Here is a 17,431-nt window from a genome sequence, read left to right on the forward strand (position 1 = left end):
CTGTGAGTGATAGGGCCAGCTTCATCTGTCATTTAACCCCTTAAGGACCAAACTTCTGGAATAAAAGGGAATCATGACATGTCACACATGTCATGTGTCCTTAAGGGGTTAAATGTCAGTGCGCCCCCACGTATCCCACAACACTGCACAATGTCTATCTAAATGTATTGTCCATTCACAAAATAATAATCAGAACACCCACAGTCTTTTTCCTTATGATTTGTTCAAAGGACTAGAGATCAGTGTGAGATCCCAGCTACAGACTGCCATACTGCATGCCCACAGCCACTATCTCGGGTTACAAGGAGTTAATAGCATCCTGACAGAATGTAGGTATAATCTTGTTTCAGCACTGAACCAAACTGGACAATAGCTGGATCCTGTCACCTGCTGCACAAGATAAACCACACAAAGTAACTATTACAAAGGGACATAGATTACATCCTGGGGATATTTAATTCCTCCCAGGGTTACAGAGTCCATCCCTTTGGTAAGCCAGTCTGGTCTCTTTCTAGTAAATACATTGGAAAAATAAATATTAGAATATATAAATATCAGAAAATGCAAATCTCCCCTGTCTTTTTTTCTTTGTAAGCCATGACATCCCCTCCAGCACTCAGAGGGTTAATCCATCAGTCTGCTATCAGTCCATAGTATTAGTATGGGGCTATATTATTATGGCTCTGTAATGAAGGTGTGAAGGCAATAGATAGATGGAATGTGCTGATCTCACGATGAATTCTGTAAAAAGAATGTATTTCTCTCATTAACTCTCTCACTGCTGACATTGCTCCATCACAAAAGCTAGACCCTTTTCAGCAGCCCCGAGCCCCCTCCCAACTACTCCTGATATGGGGGGGTGGGGGCTGTACTGGGTGTGATGTCACTTCCACTGAGGCTGGGATATATAAGCCAGGCTGTGCTGCAGTGCTCAATAGGCTTCAACAGGAGAAGGCAGAGCAAGGTAACTGACAGATCATCCCCTCCACAGAGAATTCTACAGACAGACACAGCTCTGCTCATCAGCATTTTAAAAAGCCTTGCTTGCTCTTCATGTAACAAATTGTCCTTCTATTTATTTTTTATTTCTAGGATTTGGGCACTGAGCAAAGGATTACATAATTCACCCCCTCCAAAAAGAAATTAGACACTGCCTGTGGAATGGGACAGAAAATGCCTTCTTTAGGGGTGATCTGCCTAGCCCTCTGTGCAATGCAAGGTAAGGATGTGCTTAGTCACTGATGGGGACATTGCAATCTGCAGTCACTGTCCTTTCAGCACTAAGGACAGCAGCTAGACCCTCACTGCAGCAGCTGGGACTCTGTGCTTATTGGATGCAGTTCAACACCTTGAGATGACCTAATAGGAAAGGAGACACAGACTCACCACTAAGTAGGATTAGGCTGGAGTTTGGATGGCTATCTCAGCACAGATACAATTCAAAGGATCCAACTAAACACTGCAGGAAAGGATTCTACAAGGTCACCTTCCTCCCCCCAAGTGATTTATCCTTTGTCTGTGGATAGATATGGTGCTTGATTTAAACAAATCATCAGCTCCAAAATATGTCTGTTCTGCATCTTTACCCATTATACCAACACATTCTAGCAGGAGATACAATAACCAATAGCTGAACACATTGCAGTAAGACACACACAGTGCATCAACTATACTGCTGATAAATTATACTGGGAATTAGATCATTACTGCGTTTGCAAACATTTATTTTCTTAAACCAAAAGAAAACAGATCACGAATGTAAGCGGCCATGATGTTAAAGGTTTTATTTAAAAATATATAGATATGTCATTTTATATGTATTCTTTGATTATAGATGATCAAATATCTCTTTATTTTATTACATTATACCATAACATTTTTGCCGATAAGAGTAATTAAACTGTGTGTTTTGGTAAATTTGTGTGTACATGTGTCTGCGTACACACCTCTTCCTGTGATCCCAAGTATATTAAGGAAGATATATCCATGCTTCGTTATGAAATATTAATTAAACCCATCGTTATTTTTCAGTAATGTCCTTCCCTGTATCCAGTCCAGCCAGTGAAGATGACAGTAAGGTGAGTCAACAAACTTTATTCTACAGATTATGATTAACTGGCTGGTCTGTACATCTTGTCAATAAGACCAGTCCCCTCTAGGAAATTACGTCTTTTAGTTAAATTATTCTATCAGTGGAATTAGTATAAGTGGAACATGTACTAAGAATAATCTACTTACATTTAATAGCATATTTAAATAAAGAGAGAGAGAGGACCCTTGCATGTATTCTACAAAAATCACACAGAATAAATAGATTTTGTTTGGTCACTACATTTGAAATATATGCATATTATTTAGCTGAGGATGCCCCTATTTACCCAGATTTCGGTGTTCTGTATTTGAAATAAACAGATTTCACATTGACCTTATGCATACCAAGCATGTTGAAATATCTTATCACCCATAGGCTATAATACCCATTAACCTTTGCCAGACACCTGCTGTGCTTTTGAGTGCCAATGGTTCACGGCAATTGTACTCTTAAAAGCTGGAGGTCTCATATTTGAATAAACATGATGTATATGGTGTGACATTGTTGGGCAGCCATTATAGATGCTTGTACAGGGAAAAATAATCATATTGACCAAGTTGCACTATAAACAAGTCTAGTCTTTCATACACCTCTGTTTTTGTCCCATGTCCTGGCAGTGGGTGCATTATTATTCATTAAAAGAACTAAGAATCATATAAGGTAGGTCAGTTGGTTGATGCACCAACTGGATAACCTGTTCAAAATGTAGGGTTGCAGCCTTCTGAATTGACTCATTCATAGGTCAATGATATGAATGATGAGCTTACAAGTAAATATATTTACCACCCTTTCCCAACAAAACAGTCTATTAATAATGTGAGTTTTAAACAATTGCATTATTAGCATCAATCTAAATAACTCTCAAAAACACATTTTTTTCCCCTCTCTCCTTTCTAACTGGATTTTATATAAATTTGGAATACATTTTATTTGCTCGCTTGGCCAACATTGGCACAATGTATGCAGACCTCTGCTCCTATTTGAATATCAAATGAAACCTACCTCATTACTAAGCCTATTTTTAAAATGATAATGCATTGCAGAGAGTAGATGTAACCAATGATTACCTCTGTGAGCAGTGCTGGTCCCTTGGGCGGCTTAGTTTACATGTCTGATGAGAGAATGTTTAACCATTGAATGACCGATGAGGGTACTGTTCCACCATAGCAATCTGGTCTATGAAGATCTTATGTTAAATGGCATTTTCAGCTTATTTGACAGCCAGGCTGCAGATAGCTACCCATGCTAAACAAAAAGTGTATTGCTTGCAAGAAAAGGGGAGGACAGCCTTAAATGTAATTGGCCCCAAGGGGTTACAAGGATGTTTGCTGGTTCTAATTTGATGGACTATGCGAGTCTTGGAAAACCGAACTATGTACAAGTTTGTTATTATGTTACATTATGACTACAGATTTAGAAACTGACGACTTATAATAAAATCTGGCCATTATGTATACGGTCCAATAATCTTTTCTAGAATAATTGTATTACACCTATCCTGTTAATTTCACTTTGAATTAAAAAAAGTTAAAGGATAAACATTCACCCTCCTCAAACCTTCATTAGCTTTTCTCAAAGCAGAAACGGAAAGAGAAGAGATGTATTTTTTATAAATCTTTGTCACAGGTATTGAGGGACATGGCTGTACATTAAGATACCTTTAATTTTACAAATGAAGCAAAGATGCACAAGTCAGAATGTTGTAAAAATGATCGGATGTTGCAAGAGGTAGAAAAATACACACACAACAAAAATGATATTGTATTATAGATATACAACTTCAAAACCTAAAAAAAAATTAGACTTAATTAAAACAACAGGTCATTGCTCCCTACAGAAAGAGATAAGTGAGAGTTCATTTTGTTAATGCACCATCTGTATTACATGTAGAAACTTTAGAGCCACCTCTGCCTATATCTCCAAAAAAAAACACTTAGTTAGGAAATAAAATACTTGGATCCTTGGGTCAAACTCCTCAAAGCATTCCAACAATCCAGGATTCAGCCATCACTAAATTCTATTTCAATGAGTAAACTGACAGACAGACTGTTGGTGCATCTTGAGCACATTTTGTTTATTAATTTTATATACTACACAAAATTAACAGATTAGCAAGCAATCCAAATAGTTGGGTAATGGGGAGATATTAAAGCTACTTTAGTTTAGTAACTATATTCATTCTATCTTTCAAAGTGTTGATCTTCTTCAAATCCAGACAACCTCATTGACATCAAAGGGATTTAGAAAAGCGCCTCTAACACAAAACTGGGACAGAGTTCTAAAACTGCACCAATTACCACGGAAACCAAAAGTAACAGCTGGACTAGTCCAGTGGTTCCCATGGCAATTGTCCCAGAATTAGAAATTCACCCCACTTTTAGAAATCCCTACAATCATGTTATGATCTTGTACAGTGGACTGGGTCTTCTCAGCTCAATGTATCAGAATGATTTATGTCACAATTAAATGGAGATGTTCTAGACCAGGCCTGTCCAACCTGCGGCCCCCCAGATGTTGCCAAACTGCAACACCCATGATTCTTTCAATGAAACAGATAGCCAGGGAATCATGGGAGTTGTAGTTCAGAAACATCTGGGGGCAGCAGTTTTGACAGCCCTGTTCTAGACCTTCCAGGTGCATTAGCCCAGATCATCTGCAAAAAGGATATATATCTCTTCCAGTTTGGACAACATTAACATTTACTAAAGTACGAACTGTCAGGAAATCACAGGGAATTTCACATTTAAGGCCAAAATAGCCAAACAAAGCTGAATTTACTTTTTTTTTCTGATTTGGCTATTCTGGTTTAAGTAATTCACTTTGAATTTACTATGAATTCCTGACAATTCTCTTTTTAGTAAATAATCCCGTGGAAGTATGACTGGCGTTGAGATCAGAATATCTAATTATTGGGAAGCGATGCCCTTTCCTATCGCAGTGAGCGTGTGTGAATATATGTGGGATAAAATTAGACTGTTTTAGTTTGTAATCAATATTATTGAATTTCAATTTCATTTACGGGATTTCACGTCTACGTTATTAGATTTTACTGTCTCAAGTTATTTGAAAGAGACGTTCATTAGTTTAAAGGCCATTTCTTGGCCTGTGATGCACTGCAGGAGTGTATCGCATAGCTAAATGCTCTGCAGATCTCCGCTGTGTCCACATTGAAGGTTGCATGTGTCAGATAAAAGAATGCAATGCTCTGCAGACCTGCGTTTGTATTCTGGGAGAAGGTGGATACCATATTACAATGCTCCGCTGGTTCTTTAGCAAATTACAGTGCTCTGCAAACCACTTGTGCAAATTGTATGTGGTATGCAGAGTCCCATAGAGTTTTCAAGGCTCTGCAGTTACGTTGCCAAAGATCTACCGCAGGAAAGAACCTGCAGAGCAATGTCCTAGATAGAGGTTACAATAGTCTCTAAATGTTGTTGGCTCTGCAACGTGCTGAAATTAGGAAACAAAGGCTCTGCAGGCTTTTGGCAGCACCTTTCTATACCTTATTTGCCGCTGGTAATGGGGTGCAATTTTGTGTATGGTCCTGGCAGCAACAAGCAATTCTCTATGGAAATCTGGCAACCAAAAGCAATACGCAGCAACCCTCTGTGTGAAGTAACAAAGCTCTGCACGCAACTAGTAACAAAAAAACATTTGCTGCTGTTCTGAGCTGCAAAGCTCTGCAGGGTACATGTGCCAGGCTGTAATGCTCTGCAGGTCACGGGGTACAATGTTAAGTGGGTAAGTGACACCAAATGCTGCAATGGTGGATAAAATCAGGGTATAGTCTTTCTGGTTGGCATTTATAATTTTAAAGATTATAATGCTCTGCAGATTAGTGCAGAGCATTACAGTGTTTAATGTGATGTAGATTACAGGTAACAACATTGTATGCTATGCAGGTTTGGGGAAAGCAGTGTTTAATGTGATGCAGATTACTGGGATAAAGTTGAAATGCTCTGCGGTTTCCTGTTGTCGTCGTACGATATGCGATGTGCGTGTGGTTGTGTTAGAAAGAGATAATGGGATTAACATAATGTTTACAATGCAGCGAAGAAGACACCTGTTTACCCAAAGCTTTGAAAGGAGATCAAAGACACAGTCGCTGTAGCAACAACGGCACAAATGATAATTTTCCTAATGATTTCATTCAAAGTTTCTTCCCAAACTTAAACTCCAGTGTTGGCCCCATGGTCCAAGTTTTATCAACATCAAGAGCCACTTCACGCCATTCCACCATGTTGGTGTATGCAACGCACCAGCATGATAGATAATGTTAATGGGAAGTGAGGGATCAGCATAAAATAAAGGTTGCACCCAGTCCCTATTCTTGCATATGTCATTAAATGTAATATTTGTTTTTGAAAATTAAAGGAACACTAAAGGCACCAACAAAATTAGCTTAATGGAGTGATTTTGGTGTATAGATCATGCCCCTGCAGTTTAACTGTTCAATTCTCTGCCATATGTTTATACAGCCCTAGCCACACCTCCCCTCTATCAGACCTACACAGTCTCCTTGTACATTTCCTTTAAAGAGAGATCTAATGTTTAAACTTTTTACTATACAGTCTGTTTAATTTAATATAGGAGATGCTTATCTCCTGCTCTGCCAATAGCCTGCTATATCCTTCTATGTGTGCTTAATTAGAGCATAAGATAAGAACCTCAAAAGTAAACATACTGTGCTGTCACATCTGATTAAAAATAAAATGCTTTTTTTTTCATGGAGACTGTGAGAGTCACAGCCAGGGGAGCCTAGGGCTGAATAATTCCTTTAACTCCTAAATGGCAGAAAATTAAGCAGTGAGACTGCATAAAGTTGTTTTTGTGCTTAATGTACAAGATAGGTGAGGACTAAAGCATTTTCAGTCCCTTTTGAAAAAAAACAAAAAACAATGGCTTAAATGGGGAACAATGTCAGTTATGTTTTAACCCAAAATTTTTAATTCACTTTAAATTACCAACAATCCACATAGACGTGCAATGGTTTTGAACATTTAGATTTTTACATTTATTTTATGTTTTTTAAACTTGTCATAGCTTGTGGACTCATTCTTCAATTGTTATCTAATACTTAGTAAAACTAAATTAACAAAATCCCTTCAACCCCTTAAGGACACATGACATGTGTGACATGTCATGATTCCCTTTTATTCCAGAAGCTTGGTCCTTAAGGGGTTGAAGAACACTCGAACACCGCGTGTTGGATTATTAGTATTTGCCTACTCCAACAATTGTGAACATAAATAAAAAGGCAAAAGGATCTAAGGGATTAAATATTTTCATCATCAATTACCCTGTAAATCTGACTTTGAAAATCTTGTGCCTAACCTAGGATCAGTTCCATTTCCAATCCCTCTTTATGTATTATCTATATCAGGGGTAGGCAACCTTTTAGCAGCACTGTGCCGATATAGGATTGTGATGTCCCATAGCGTGCCGATCCTCAGGCCCGTCGCTACCAGGCAAGCTAACCAAGCAATTGTTTGGGGCCACGAGCTGGCCTGGGCCCACAAGCAGGGCCGGTGCTTCCTATAAGGCTGCAGCCGCCTGAGTGCTCTATAGAGAGAGCCTCAGGCGGCTGCAGCACTGCCTCTCTCGTCACCTCCGCTTCCCTGTAGCGTGGCCGAGGTCCTCTTCCTCCTGTCAGTCCGTCCGGGTACCACGCGGTACAGAAGATTCAGTTTCCTGTTCCCGGCCAGACTGACAGGAAGTGCACCCTGAGCTCGGCCTAGCTACAGGGAAGGGGAGGTGAGAAGAACATAGGGAGGGGGGGGGGGGTGAGTAAAAAGAACATAGGCGGGGGAGTAAGAAGGATACGGGGGAGGGGAGTAAGAAGGACATGGGGAGGGGAATAAGAAATACACAGGGAGGGTGGGAGGGGAGTAAGAAGGACATAGGGAGGGGAGTAAGAAGAACATGGGGGGGAGAGTAGTAAGAAGCAGGGGTGGACTGACAGCCTTCTGGGCCCCCGGACAAAATTAGGTCCAGGGCCCTTCGAAGACAAAATATTAAAGCAGCACTATAATATTAGAGTAGAGCCGGGCTCCCTCGGCTCTGGGGAATTCTCCTTCCTCTGCCGACGTCAGATTCGAATGCGCATTCGCGGCAAGAGCCGCGCACGCATTCAAACCGCCCATAGGAAAGCATTACTAAATGCTTTCCTATGGACGTCCAGCTTGTCTTCTCGCTGTGATTTTCACAGTGAGAATCGCGGAAGCGCCTCTAACGAACTGTCAGTGAGACCGCCACTAGAAGCTGGATTAACCCTTAGTGAAACATAGTAGTTTCTCTGAAACTGCTATGTTTTCAGCTGCAGGGTTAAAACTAGAGGAACCTGGCACCCAGACCACTTCATTGAGCTGAAGTGGTCTGGGTGCCTAAGGACTAAGTAAATGTTAAAAAGAATTTTAAAGTAAGTAGTCAAACCGTTTGAGAACAGTTTGACAACTTACCTGGGGTCTGCTGGGACATGAGGCTGTAGTAGGGCATAGGAGCAGTGGTGTGTGTGAGTGGTGCAGTGTGTGTGAAAGGTTCAGTGTGTGTGTGTGGGGGGGGGGAGGTGTAGTGAGTGAATGTGTAGGGTGTGTGTGTGTTTTGGCAGTGTATGTGTGTATGGGGGGCAGTGTGTGAATGTGTATGGTGTGGGGGCAGTGTGTGCATGGGGAGGGCAGTGTGTTAGGGCAATGTATGTATGTGTATGGTGTGTGTGGGGGCAGTGTATGTGTGGGCAGGCCGTGTGTGTAAGGTGTATATATAGGTGGGCAGTGTATGCAGTGTGTGTGTGTATATATGGTTGGGCAGTGTGTGTGTGTGTGTGTATATATGGTTGGGCAGTGTGTGTGTGTGTATATGGGTGGGCAGTGTGTGTGTGTGTATATGGGTGGGCAGTGTATGTGTATATATGGGTGGGCAGTGTATGTGTATATATGGGTGGGTAGTGTATGCAGTGTGTGTATATGTGTGGGCAGCGTATGCAGTCAGTGTGTATATAACGGTGGGCAGTGTATGTAGTGTGTGTGTGTGTGTGTGTATATATTGGTGGGCAGTGTATGTAGTGTGTGTATATCAATGGGTGGGCAGTGTCTGCAGTGTGTGTGTGTATATATATGGGTGGACAGTGTGTGCGTGTATATATGCGTGGGCAGTGTATGCGTATATATGGTTGGGCAGTGTGTGTGTGTATATATATATATATATATATATATATATATATGTGTGTGGGCAGTGTATGTATATGGATGGGCAGTGTGTATATATATATATATATATATATATATATATATGGGTGGGCAGTGTATATAAAGGTGGGCAGTGTGTATATATATATATATATATATATATATATATATGGGTGGGCAGTGTATATATGGGTGGGCAGTGTATATATAGGTGGGCAGTGTGTATATATATATATATATATATATATATATGGGTGGGCAGTGTATATGTATATGGGTGGGCAGTGTGTATATATGGGTGGGCAGTGTATGCACATGGGTGGGCAGTATATGTATATATGGGTGGGCAGTGTGTGTATATGGGTGGGCAGTGTGTGTATATGGGTGGGCAGTGAATGTGTATGGGTGGGCAGTGTATGTGTATGGGGGGCAGTGTGTGTATGGGGGGGGCAGTGTGTGTATGGGGGGGCTGTGTGTGTATGGGGGGGCAGTGTGTGTATGGGGGGGCAGGGTGTGTATGGGGGGGCAGGGTGTGTATGGGGGGGGGGCAGTGTGTGTATGGGGGGGCAGTGTGTGTATGGGGGGGCAGTGTGTGTATGGGGGGGCAGTGTGTGTATGGGGGGGCAGTGTGTGTATGGGGGGGCAGTGTGTGTGTATGGGGGGGCAGTGTGTGTATATGGATGGGCAGTGTATATATATATATATATATATATATATATGGGTGGGCAGTGTATATGTATATATGGGTGGGCAGTGTGTATATATGGGTGGGCAGTGTATGCACATGGGTGGGCAGTATATATGTATATATGGGTGGGCAGTGTGTGTGTATATGGGTGGGCAGTGTATGTGTATGGGTGGGCAGTGTATGTGTATGGGGGGGGAGTGTGTTTATGGGGGGGTGTGTGTATGGGGGGGGCAGTGTGTGTATGGGGGGGCAGTGTGTGTATGGGGGGGCAGTGTGTGTATGGGGGGGCAGTGTGTGTATGGGGGGGGCAGTGTGTGTATGGGGGGGGCAGTGTGTGTATGGGGGGGCAGTGTGTGTATGGGGGGGCAGTGTGTGTATGGGGGGGCAGTGTGTGTATGGGGGGGCAGTGTGTGTATGGGGGGGGGCAGTGTGTGTATGGGGGGGGGCAGTGTGTGTATGGGGGGGGGCAGTGTGTGTATGGGGGGGGCAGTGTGTGTATGGGGGGGCAGTGTGTGTATGGGGGGGCAGTGTGTGTATGGGGGGGCAGTGTGTGTATGGGGGGGGCAGTGTGTGTATGGGGGGGGCAGTGTGTGTATGGGGGGGGCAGTGTGTGTATGGGGGGGGACAGTGTGTGTATGGGGGGGGACAGTGTGTGTATGGGGGGGGACAGTGTGTGTATGGGGGGGGGACAGTGTGTGTATGGGGGGGGGGGCAGTGTGTGCATGGGGGGGGGGGCAGTGTGGGCCTGCTTACCTGTAAAATCTGATGTTTTCTCCCTCCATCTCCTGAAGCAGCACTTGTCAGGCCAGGCTGCTCTTCTCACCCTCCATCCATGCTGTGAGTGCTCCGTGTGAGAGGGAAGCAGCGGGTGATGTCACTTCCTGCCCCCCTCCCGGAGCACTGTGCAGGCAGAGCTAGAGGAGACCTGGCAGAGTGGCAGTGAGAGGTATGCTGCCAGGTCTCTCACTGAATGATGGGGGGGAGGTATTAGCAGATTGATGGGTTGCAGGGGCCCTTCGACTCATTATGGGCCCCCTGCAACCTTCTTACAGCACTTTCTTTAACTTCCTTCTGCTGTGGAGATCTCTGACCTCCACAGCAGAAGCATGGCTGTACTGCCGGGCCCCTGACTGACTCGGGCCCTCGGTCAGTGACCGATCTGCCCGACCTGTCAGTCCGCCCCTGGTAAGAAGAACATAGGGGGGAGAGTAGTAAGAAGAACATAGGGGGGAGAGTAGTAAGAAGAACATAGGGGGGAGAGTAGTAAGAAGAACATAGGGGGGAGAGTAGTAAGAAGAACATAGGGGGGAGAGTAGTAAGAAGAACATAGGGGGAGAGTAGTAAGAAGAACATAGGGGGGAGAGTAGTAAGAAGAACATAGGGGGGAGAGTAGTAAGAAGAACATAGGGGGGAGAGTAGTAAGAAGAACATAGGGGGGAGAGTAGTAAGAACAACATAGGGGGGAGAGTAGTAAGAAGAACATAGGGGGAGAGTAGTAAGAAGAACATAGGGGGGAGAGTAGTAAGAAGAACATAGGGGGGAGAGTAGTAAGAAGAACATAGGGGGGAGAGTAGTAAGAAGAACATAGGGGGGAGAGTAGTAAGAAGAACATAGGGGGGGAGTAGTAAGAAGAACAGGGGGGAGTAGTAAGAAGAACAGGGGGGAGTAGTAAGAAGAACAGGGGGGCAGTAAGAAGAACATAGGGAGGGGAAAGGAGTAGAAAGAACACAGGGGGGAGGGGTAAGAAGAATACAGGGGGGTGAGGAGAACACAGGGAGGGGGAGGTGAGGAGAAGGGGAGATTAGGAGAACACAGGGAGGAGAAGGGGACATAAGGAGAACACAGGGAGGGGGGTGAGGAGAAAGGGAGATGAGGAGAACACAGGGAGGGGGTGAGGAGAAAGGGAGATGAGGAGAACACAGGGAGGGGGTGAGGAGAAGGGGAGATGAGGAGAACACAGGGAGGGGGTGAGGAGAAAGGGAGATGAGGAGAACACAGGGAATTTTCAATTGTAGAAAATGTTCAAATTTTATGCACATTATATGCAACAGCAGTATTTGCACTGTAAACCTTTTTTATTTATATAAAGTGTGGGTGAACTTAAACTGTATGGCTATGCTGTGGTTCCTGTAGGCTTTGCGTGCGGGGGGGGAGGGGAGGCGCCTCCATGTCCATTTTGCTTGGGGCCCCCAAATTCCTTCAAACGGCCCTGCCGATCCTATTTTTTTAAATTGAGGTGTGTGTGTGCTGCCGTTTTCTGCTTGTTATTTATACTGTAATTGCTTTGTATCATTGTATTTGTGCGTATATGAGCTATTATATTGTATATGTTCATTAGTAGTTTATGGCATCGTGTATGATACATATGAATGTGGGCTGTGTATGAGGATTTTGCATGTGGGATTGTGTGCATGTATGTAGATTGTTAGTGGTGTTGCGTTTGTGGGGATTGTGTGTCTGTTTGTGTGTGGGCTGTTCGTATTATTTGTATGAGGGGAGGCTTATTCTGCAGGTTTGTGTATATCTAGCAGTGTGGGTGGCTTCCCTGGGTTCCAGTGGGGACCAGGCTGGCCAGGTACAGGTCAAGGACAGGAGCTGCAACATCAGCTGTGGGCTGCTCTACTACAGTGTGGATTTCCATTCACAAGTGCTGGGAGGAAGTGATCTGAGATCACTTCCTCTAAGTGCTGCAATGCATAAATTGAGGATTGTCCTTCACCACCTCTTTGTATTAGCAGATATCTGAAGTTTCAATGAGACTCCTGATAGGTCAGACCCTGTTTGGCTCTAGCAGCCTTGAGTGCCGTGCGAAGACACCTCGAGTGCCGTGCATGGCACTAGTGCCGTAGGTTGCCTACCCCTGATCTATATTATCTCTTTATGTATAATCTATATTATAAATACATACACATACATGCAATCCCTGTTGTCTCAAATAAGTAATAATGTATTTGTCCTTGTCTTAGCTTTTAATGCGGTATTGAGTGCAGGAGAAATTAACAAACTCATAGAAATCCAACAGGAGTTAGATAGAGCGATACCATTAAAATGTATTCGAAGTCTTTATTAACTGAAGAAAGACGCTAACAATTATACATAATTTCCATGAAAATAAAATCCAGTGAGAAAAAAAACCAAAAAGTGATCAAGTGTAAATTAAAATCCAAGGATCCACAAAAACATTTGTTTCTAAAAATGAATTTACAGTCCCATACACCTTATTCGCATTATATTTCTACTGATACATATTTAAAGCGATAAATTGTATATGGATAAAAGAATACTCTACATTAACTGAAACACCATAACTCCCGAATGAGTCAAATGGATACTACTATTTGGTTTCTTATAATAAAAAGGGGGATCTTAGAAGTGACTACACATTAGAGAAGCCCCTGTGACTAGAACATGCAGCATATTCCCAAACCCCTCTAAGAGAACATAAAAGTCCTCACTGGTTGGAAAAGCTAACAATTAGATTGTAAATTGGTTTAACCACAATATAAAAATAATCAAATCTTGATAAAAGCTTAAAATATACCAGTTATCAATACAAACAAGGCATGAATGTTGGTCTGTGGTTATCCCTAATGAATTTGATTACAGAAATGTATCCAGCAATTAAGGTGCAGATCCGCTATTCAGCCCACTACTAGTAAGTGGTGTTTATTACAAAAATGAGTGGTCATAAGCCATAACTGCAGTAATGAAAAAATTAAAGTAGTCTTTATTATGGGAGATGTACCAATACTAAATGGAACTAATGAATATAAAAGTCAAACCAGTGCTATTCTAAACAGCTCTCCCCCAATGCTTACTGCTTCGAGGCAGTGCCCCTGATCAAACAGACAATTAGAAAATCAATTAATCAAGCAGCATCATAGAGTCTCAAGAAAATGCATAAATGGATTCCTTCCAAAAAATAAAAGCAAGTGTCAGCTCGACGCGGGTTTCGGTGCCTTTATCAAAAGCAGCACATACCTCGGCAGAAGCCCGGCTATTTCTGAGAAGAGATCCACCCCTCTGTGATATCACGTGGCCAATCAGAAGTCTCTGGCGTCACCTGGAGGCCGGACAGAAAGTCACACCCTCACCCTCCCTATTCGGCCAATTCACAAGGGTAATATCCTTTAGGCGGCTGATCCCTGGTTAGTGCCTCCCTCAGAATCACAGGCGATGTGTGCATGGGGGCAAGTGAGCCAGTCACAAACAGTCTCCTTGGAAACCGGGGACATTACACATTATAGTGTAGGAGAAATAACATTTCCAGCTTGCAATTGGAATCACATAAGCCATTTTATTTTGGCTAACTGGGCTTTTAGCTATAATCCTAGTGACGGCTGCTCTAATGCCAGGTCACACATTAAGTGACCTCAAACCTTGGTCATAGGGGGTCCCAGATCGGAGTGTGATAAGATGAGGAACAAGTTGTAGCTTGACATACGTGATGTGGAACATGCTACTACATCACAAACCTGTTATGACATAACTAGGACACTCATAAATCATAGGCCAGTGATGCTGAGCTTAGCACTTCAGTTGTTTCAGATCTATGTTTTCTATGATGCTAACCAGACTATGGTTAGTCATCACTGTGTGAACAGAACACCCGGTTTGGGAATCAAACTAGAACGAACAGCCAACCTATGAAACGCAAGTTGTCAATCTTTGTAATAAGCTCTGTGCTTTTCACTTGGGAGTCAGCATAGATATGAAACAATGGTGGTTATGAATAAAAAGTAGCACAGCTGGTTTCATAAGTTTAAAATGTCTGAATTTTGAGCGATTGGAGAGTTGGCCGAATTTCATAACTCCAAAAAGCCATATGAACGAATCACGAGACAAATATAACTACCAGAGGACGAGCAGTTTAGTTTGATTCGTACTTCCATAGTAATACATATTTTTTACTGCTTCTCTTTTCCCCAGTATTGTTTACCATTTCTAACTTCTGTGAACCACGTGGCCGAAAAACCTGCCCATCAGTGTACTTCTAAATCTATACATAATAGATGTATTGTGCAGAACACAGGCTCCTTTACACTAGCACACCATTTTGGTTCATCTGAATTGCTTTTCCCGAAACTATTGCATATATGATATTTGCCCAAACCGAAACGCCAAAATCGGTCTAAAAACAAACATTTGGCTAAACCAATTCAACTAAACCAAACTTTTCTGCCGTGCACAAGTCTAGCTTTAGCAGCATTTTCTGTTTGCAACAATATTTTCTTCATCAACATCAAATTTTACCTGCGGTCTTTTAGTGGCACTATTGAGCTATTCAAATAAAAAAATGTAAAAAAAAGTGGTGCATCAGTGCACCTTTTCTTTTCCTGACAATTTTTCCCACCCCACCACTGATAGAGTGGCAGTTTTCTGTGAGAGGAAAGCAGCTTTTCCCGATCTTCCTTAGCCTTTATTTTGTATCAAATCAGGATATGTATGTAAATGCAGATTCACCAAAATTCACTGTTTAGTGAGTCGTTTATCTGAAATATTATGATTGAATGATATCCTTTACCATACTATAGTATGCCATCCCACTACCTGTGACACATATAGTATTGTACGCCATCTACGGCATTGCACCTTTCTGTTCCACAGACCATTTTATGAAAGATCTCCAGATAAAGATATATCAGATATTAAATGGCTTGCATTAAAAGTATAGTACTGTGATATAGATTTGTAAAGCTTGGCCAGTTTCAGTAATGCCTCTGGAGTGGAGTAATTGTGTTATGGTTAATGTAGCATAATATTACAGAAGGTACAAGACAGGCTTTATGTATGCAGGGGGAAAAAGCACAACTTTCAAGCCGAAATCATTATGGACAAAAATGTCCATCTTAGCTCTTTAAATATCAGTGATTGTTTTTATTGTAGTCAGGTCTTTGGACTATATTTGAGAATCCTATACATGTAAACATCAGCTTGATTGTTAAAGACTGTAAAGAATATCAAAAGCAGTACTCAGCCCCAAAGTATGTGCTAAATAAAAGTGTGCCACCCCATAACTCAACGCATGCTTTTAACCAAGGCCATAAAGTGCTAGCTCTCTAGCTAATATGAATCCAAAACCCTTCGGTTAGTTCTGTGCTAACAATTCACCCTAGATCAGGGATCTCAACTCTGGTCACCCAAATGTTCATAGCCTTCAACTCCCAGAAGTCTTATTACGAAATAAATGGCTAGAGAATGATGATAGTTGCAGTTCAACATATGAGGGGGTCAGAGTTTGATACGCTTGCCCTATGAGAGTATTATGGGAGACGTAGTCCACAACATCTGGAGTGCCGAATGTTGCCAACTCTTGAACTAGATGCTTTGAGCACAAAGGTAAAATCTCAGAGATGAGCATCCCTAATCCGGAATAGGAGGCACATTCAGTGTTGATACAATGCCTTTAAAATCAGAGATGTAATGTGAACTATAATGTCCCATGGACCTGCATTTTTCCATAGATGGGAAAAAAAAAACACCTGTGGATGAATGTGGGATGAAACGGTTAATATATAATGTTCTGGATCCAGAATGTTTCCCCTTTTTCTCTCTTTGTGTATGTGGGTCACACAGTATTGTTAGTGCATGTTGATAGATGTTTTCAATTATTTATTGCGCTTCTGAACAGGCAATTGGCATTCTAAGCAGGGAATCAGATGCAGCCTGTAGCTGGGATTACCAAAGGGAGGGAAGGGGGAGATTGGGGTTTATTCACTAAACGGTGATGTTTGGTAAATGCAAAAATCGTAAATTTGAAAAATATAGAAACTCACCAAAACCTCACCAGTCATTACTTCTATATATTACGTCATGATGTTTTCCAGGCTAATCTTGCTTATATTTTGTTCTGTCGCCACATCATGGGTAGGAACTGTATGGAGAGTTGTGTTTAATAATATCAAACTAAATCCACCAAAAACAGGGAATTTGGTTTAGATATGAGAGGAGCTATTGTACTTTCCACCGTCTATATCTGTAGCTGTCTACACCCCTCAGATTTGATTTATTTTGCTGCATTCCAAACGATATCCTTACATGTATTTAAGGGGACACTCCAGGCACCCAAATGTTTGGTGCAAAATGTGGGTTAGGTTGCAGTTAGTTATGCTGGAGGAGTTTAAAAAATAATAATAATAATAATCTCCTCCATGTTTTCCTTGTAAGAGCAATGAAACTGTACAGGACGCCATGATTTAGCAGTGTCATTCAAAGTGAGAATACATAGTGATTTTCAAATTAACCAAAAGCATAGCTGACATTGAGAATTTATGCAGTACACTGAGCAACTAGCAATATGCAGTTAAAGGGACACTCCACTTGCCAAATAAACTCAAATCACTATTTAGTAAAAATACACCAGTGATAAAAACATATTGCAAAAGTTTCTGATCTCTTGTCAGCAGCCTTTTACAAACCTTCCCCTTCTAACCCCGCCCAGACTTTCTGTGACTGTCCAATCACAGA

General features: G+C 42.1%; 1 protein-coding gene across 2 annotated transcripts in view; it reads left to right on the plus strand.

Annotated features, from left to right (window-relative positions):
* Positions 1 to 884: 884 nt before the first annotated feature.
* CHGA (chromogranin A) overlaps positions 885 to 17,431 on the plus strand; it is a 35,442-nt gene continuing 18,895 nt past the window's right edge. For both annotated transcript variants that reach the window (XM_063439051.1, XM_063439052.1), the window contains exons 1-3: positions 885 to 964; positions 1,093 to 1,219; positions 2,032 to 2,078. In XM_063439051.1, the coding sequence (XP_063295121.1) occupies positions 1,162 to 1,219; positions 2,032 to 2,078 (105 nt within the window). In that variant the 5' untranslated portion in view covers positions 885 to 964; positions 1,093 to 1,161. The remainder of the gene's footprint in view (positions 965 to 1,092; positions 1,220 to 2,031; positions 2,079 to 17,431) is intronic.

Source organism: Pelobates fuscus, chromosome 13 (assembly GCF_036172605.1).
Source record: "Pelobates fuscus isolate aPelFus1 chromosome 13, aPelFus1.pri, whole genome shotgun sequence".
Taxonomy (NCBI): Eukaryota; Metazoa; Chordata; class Amphibia; order Anura; family Pelobatidae; genus Pelobates; species Pelobates fuscus.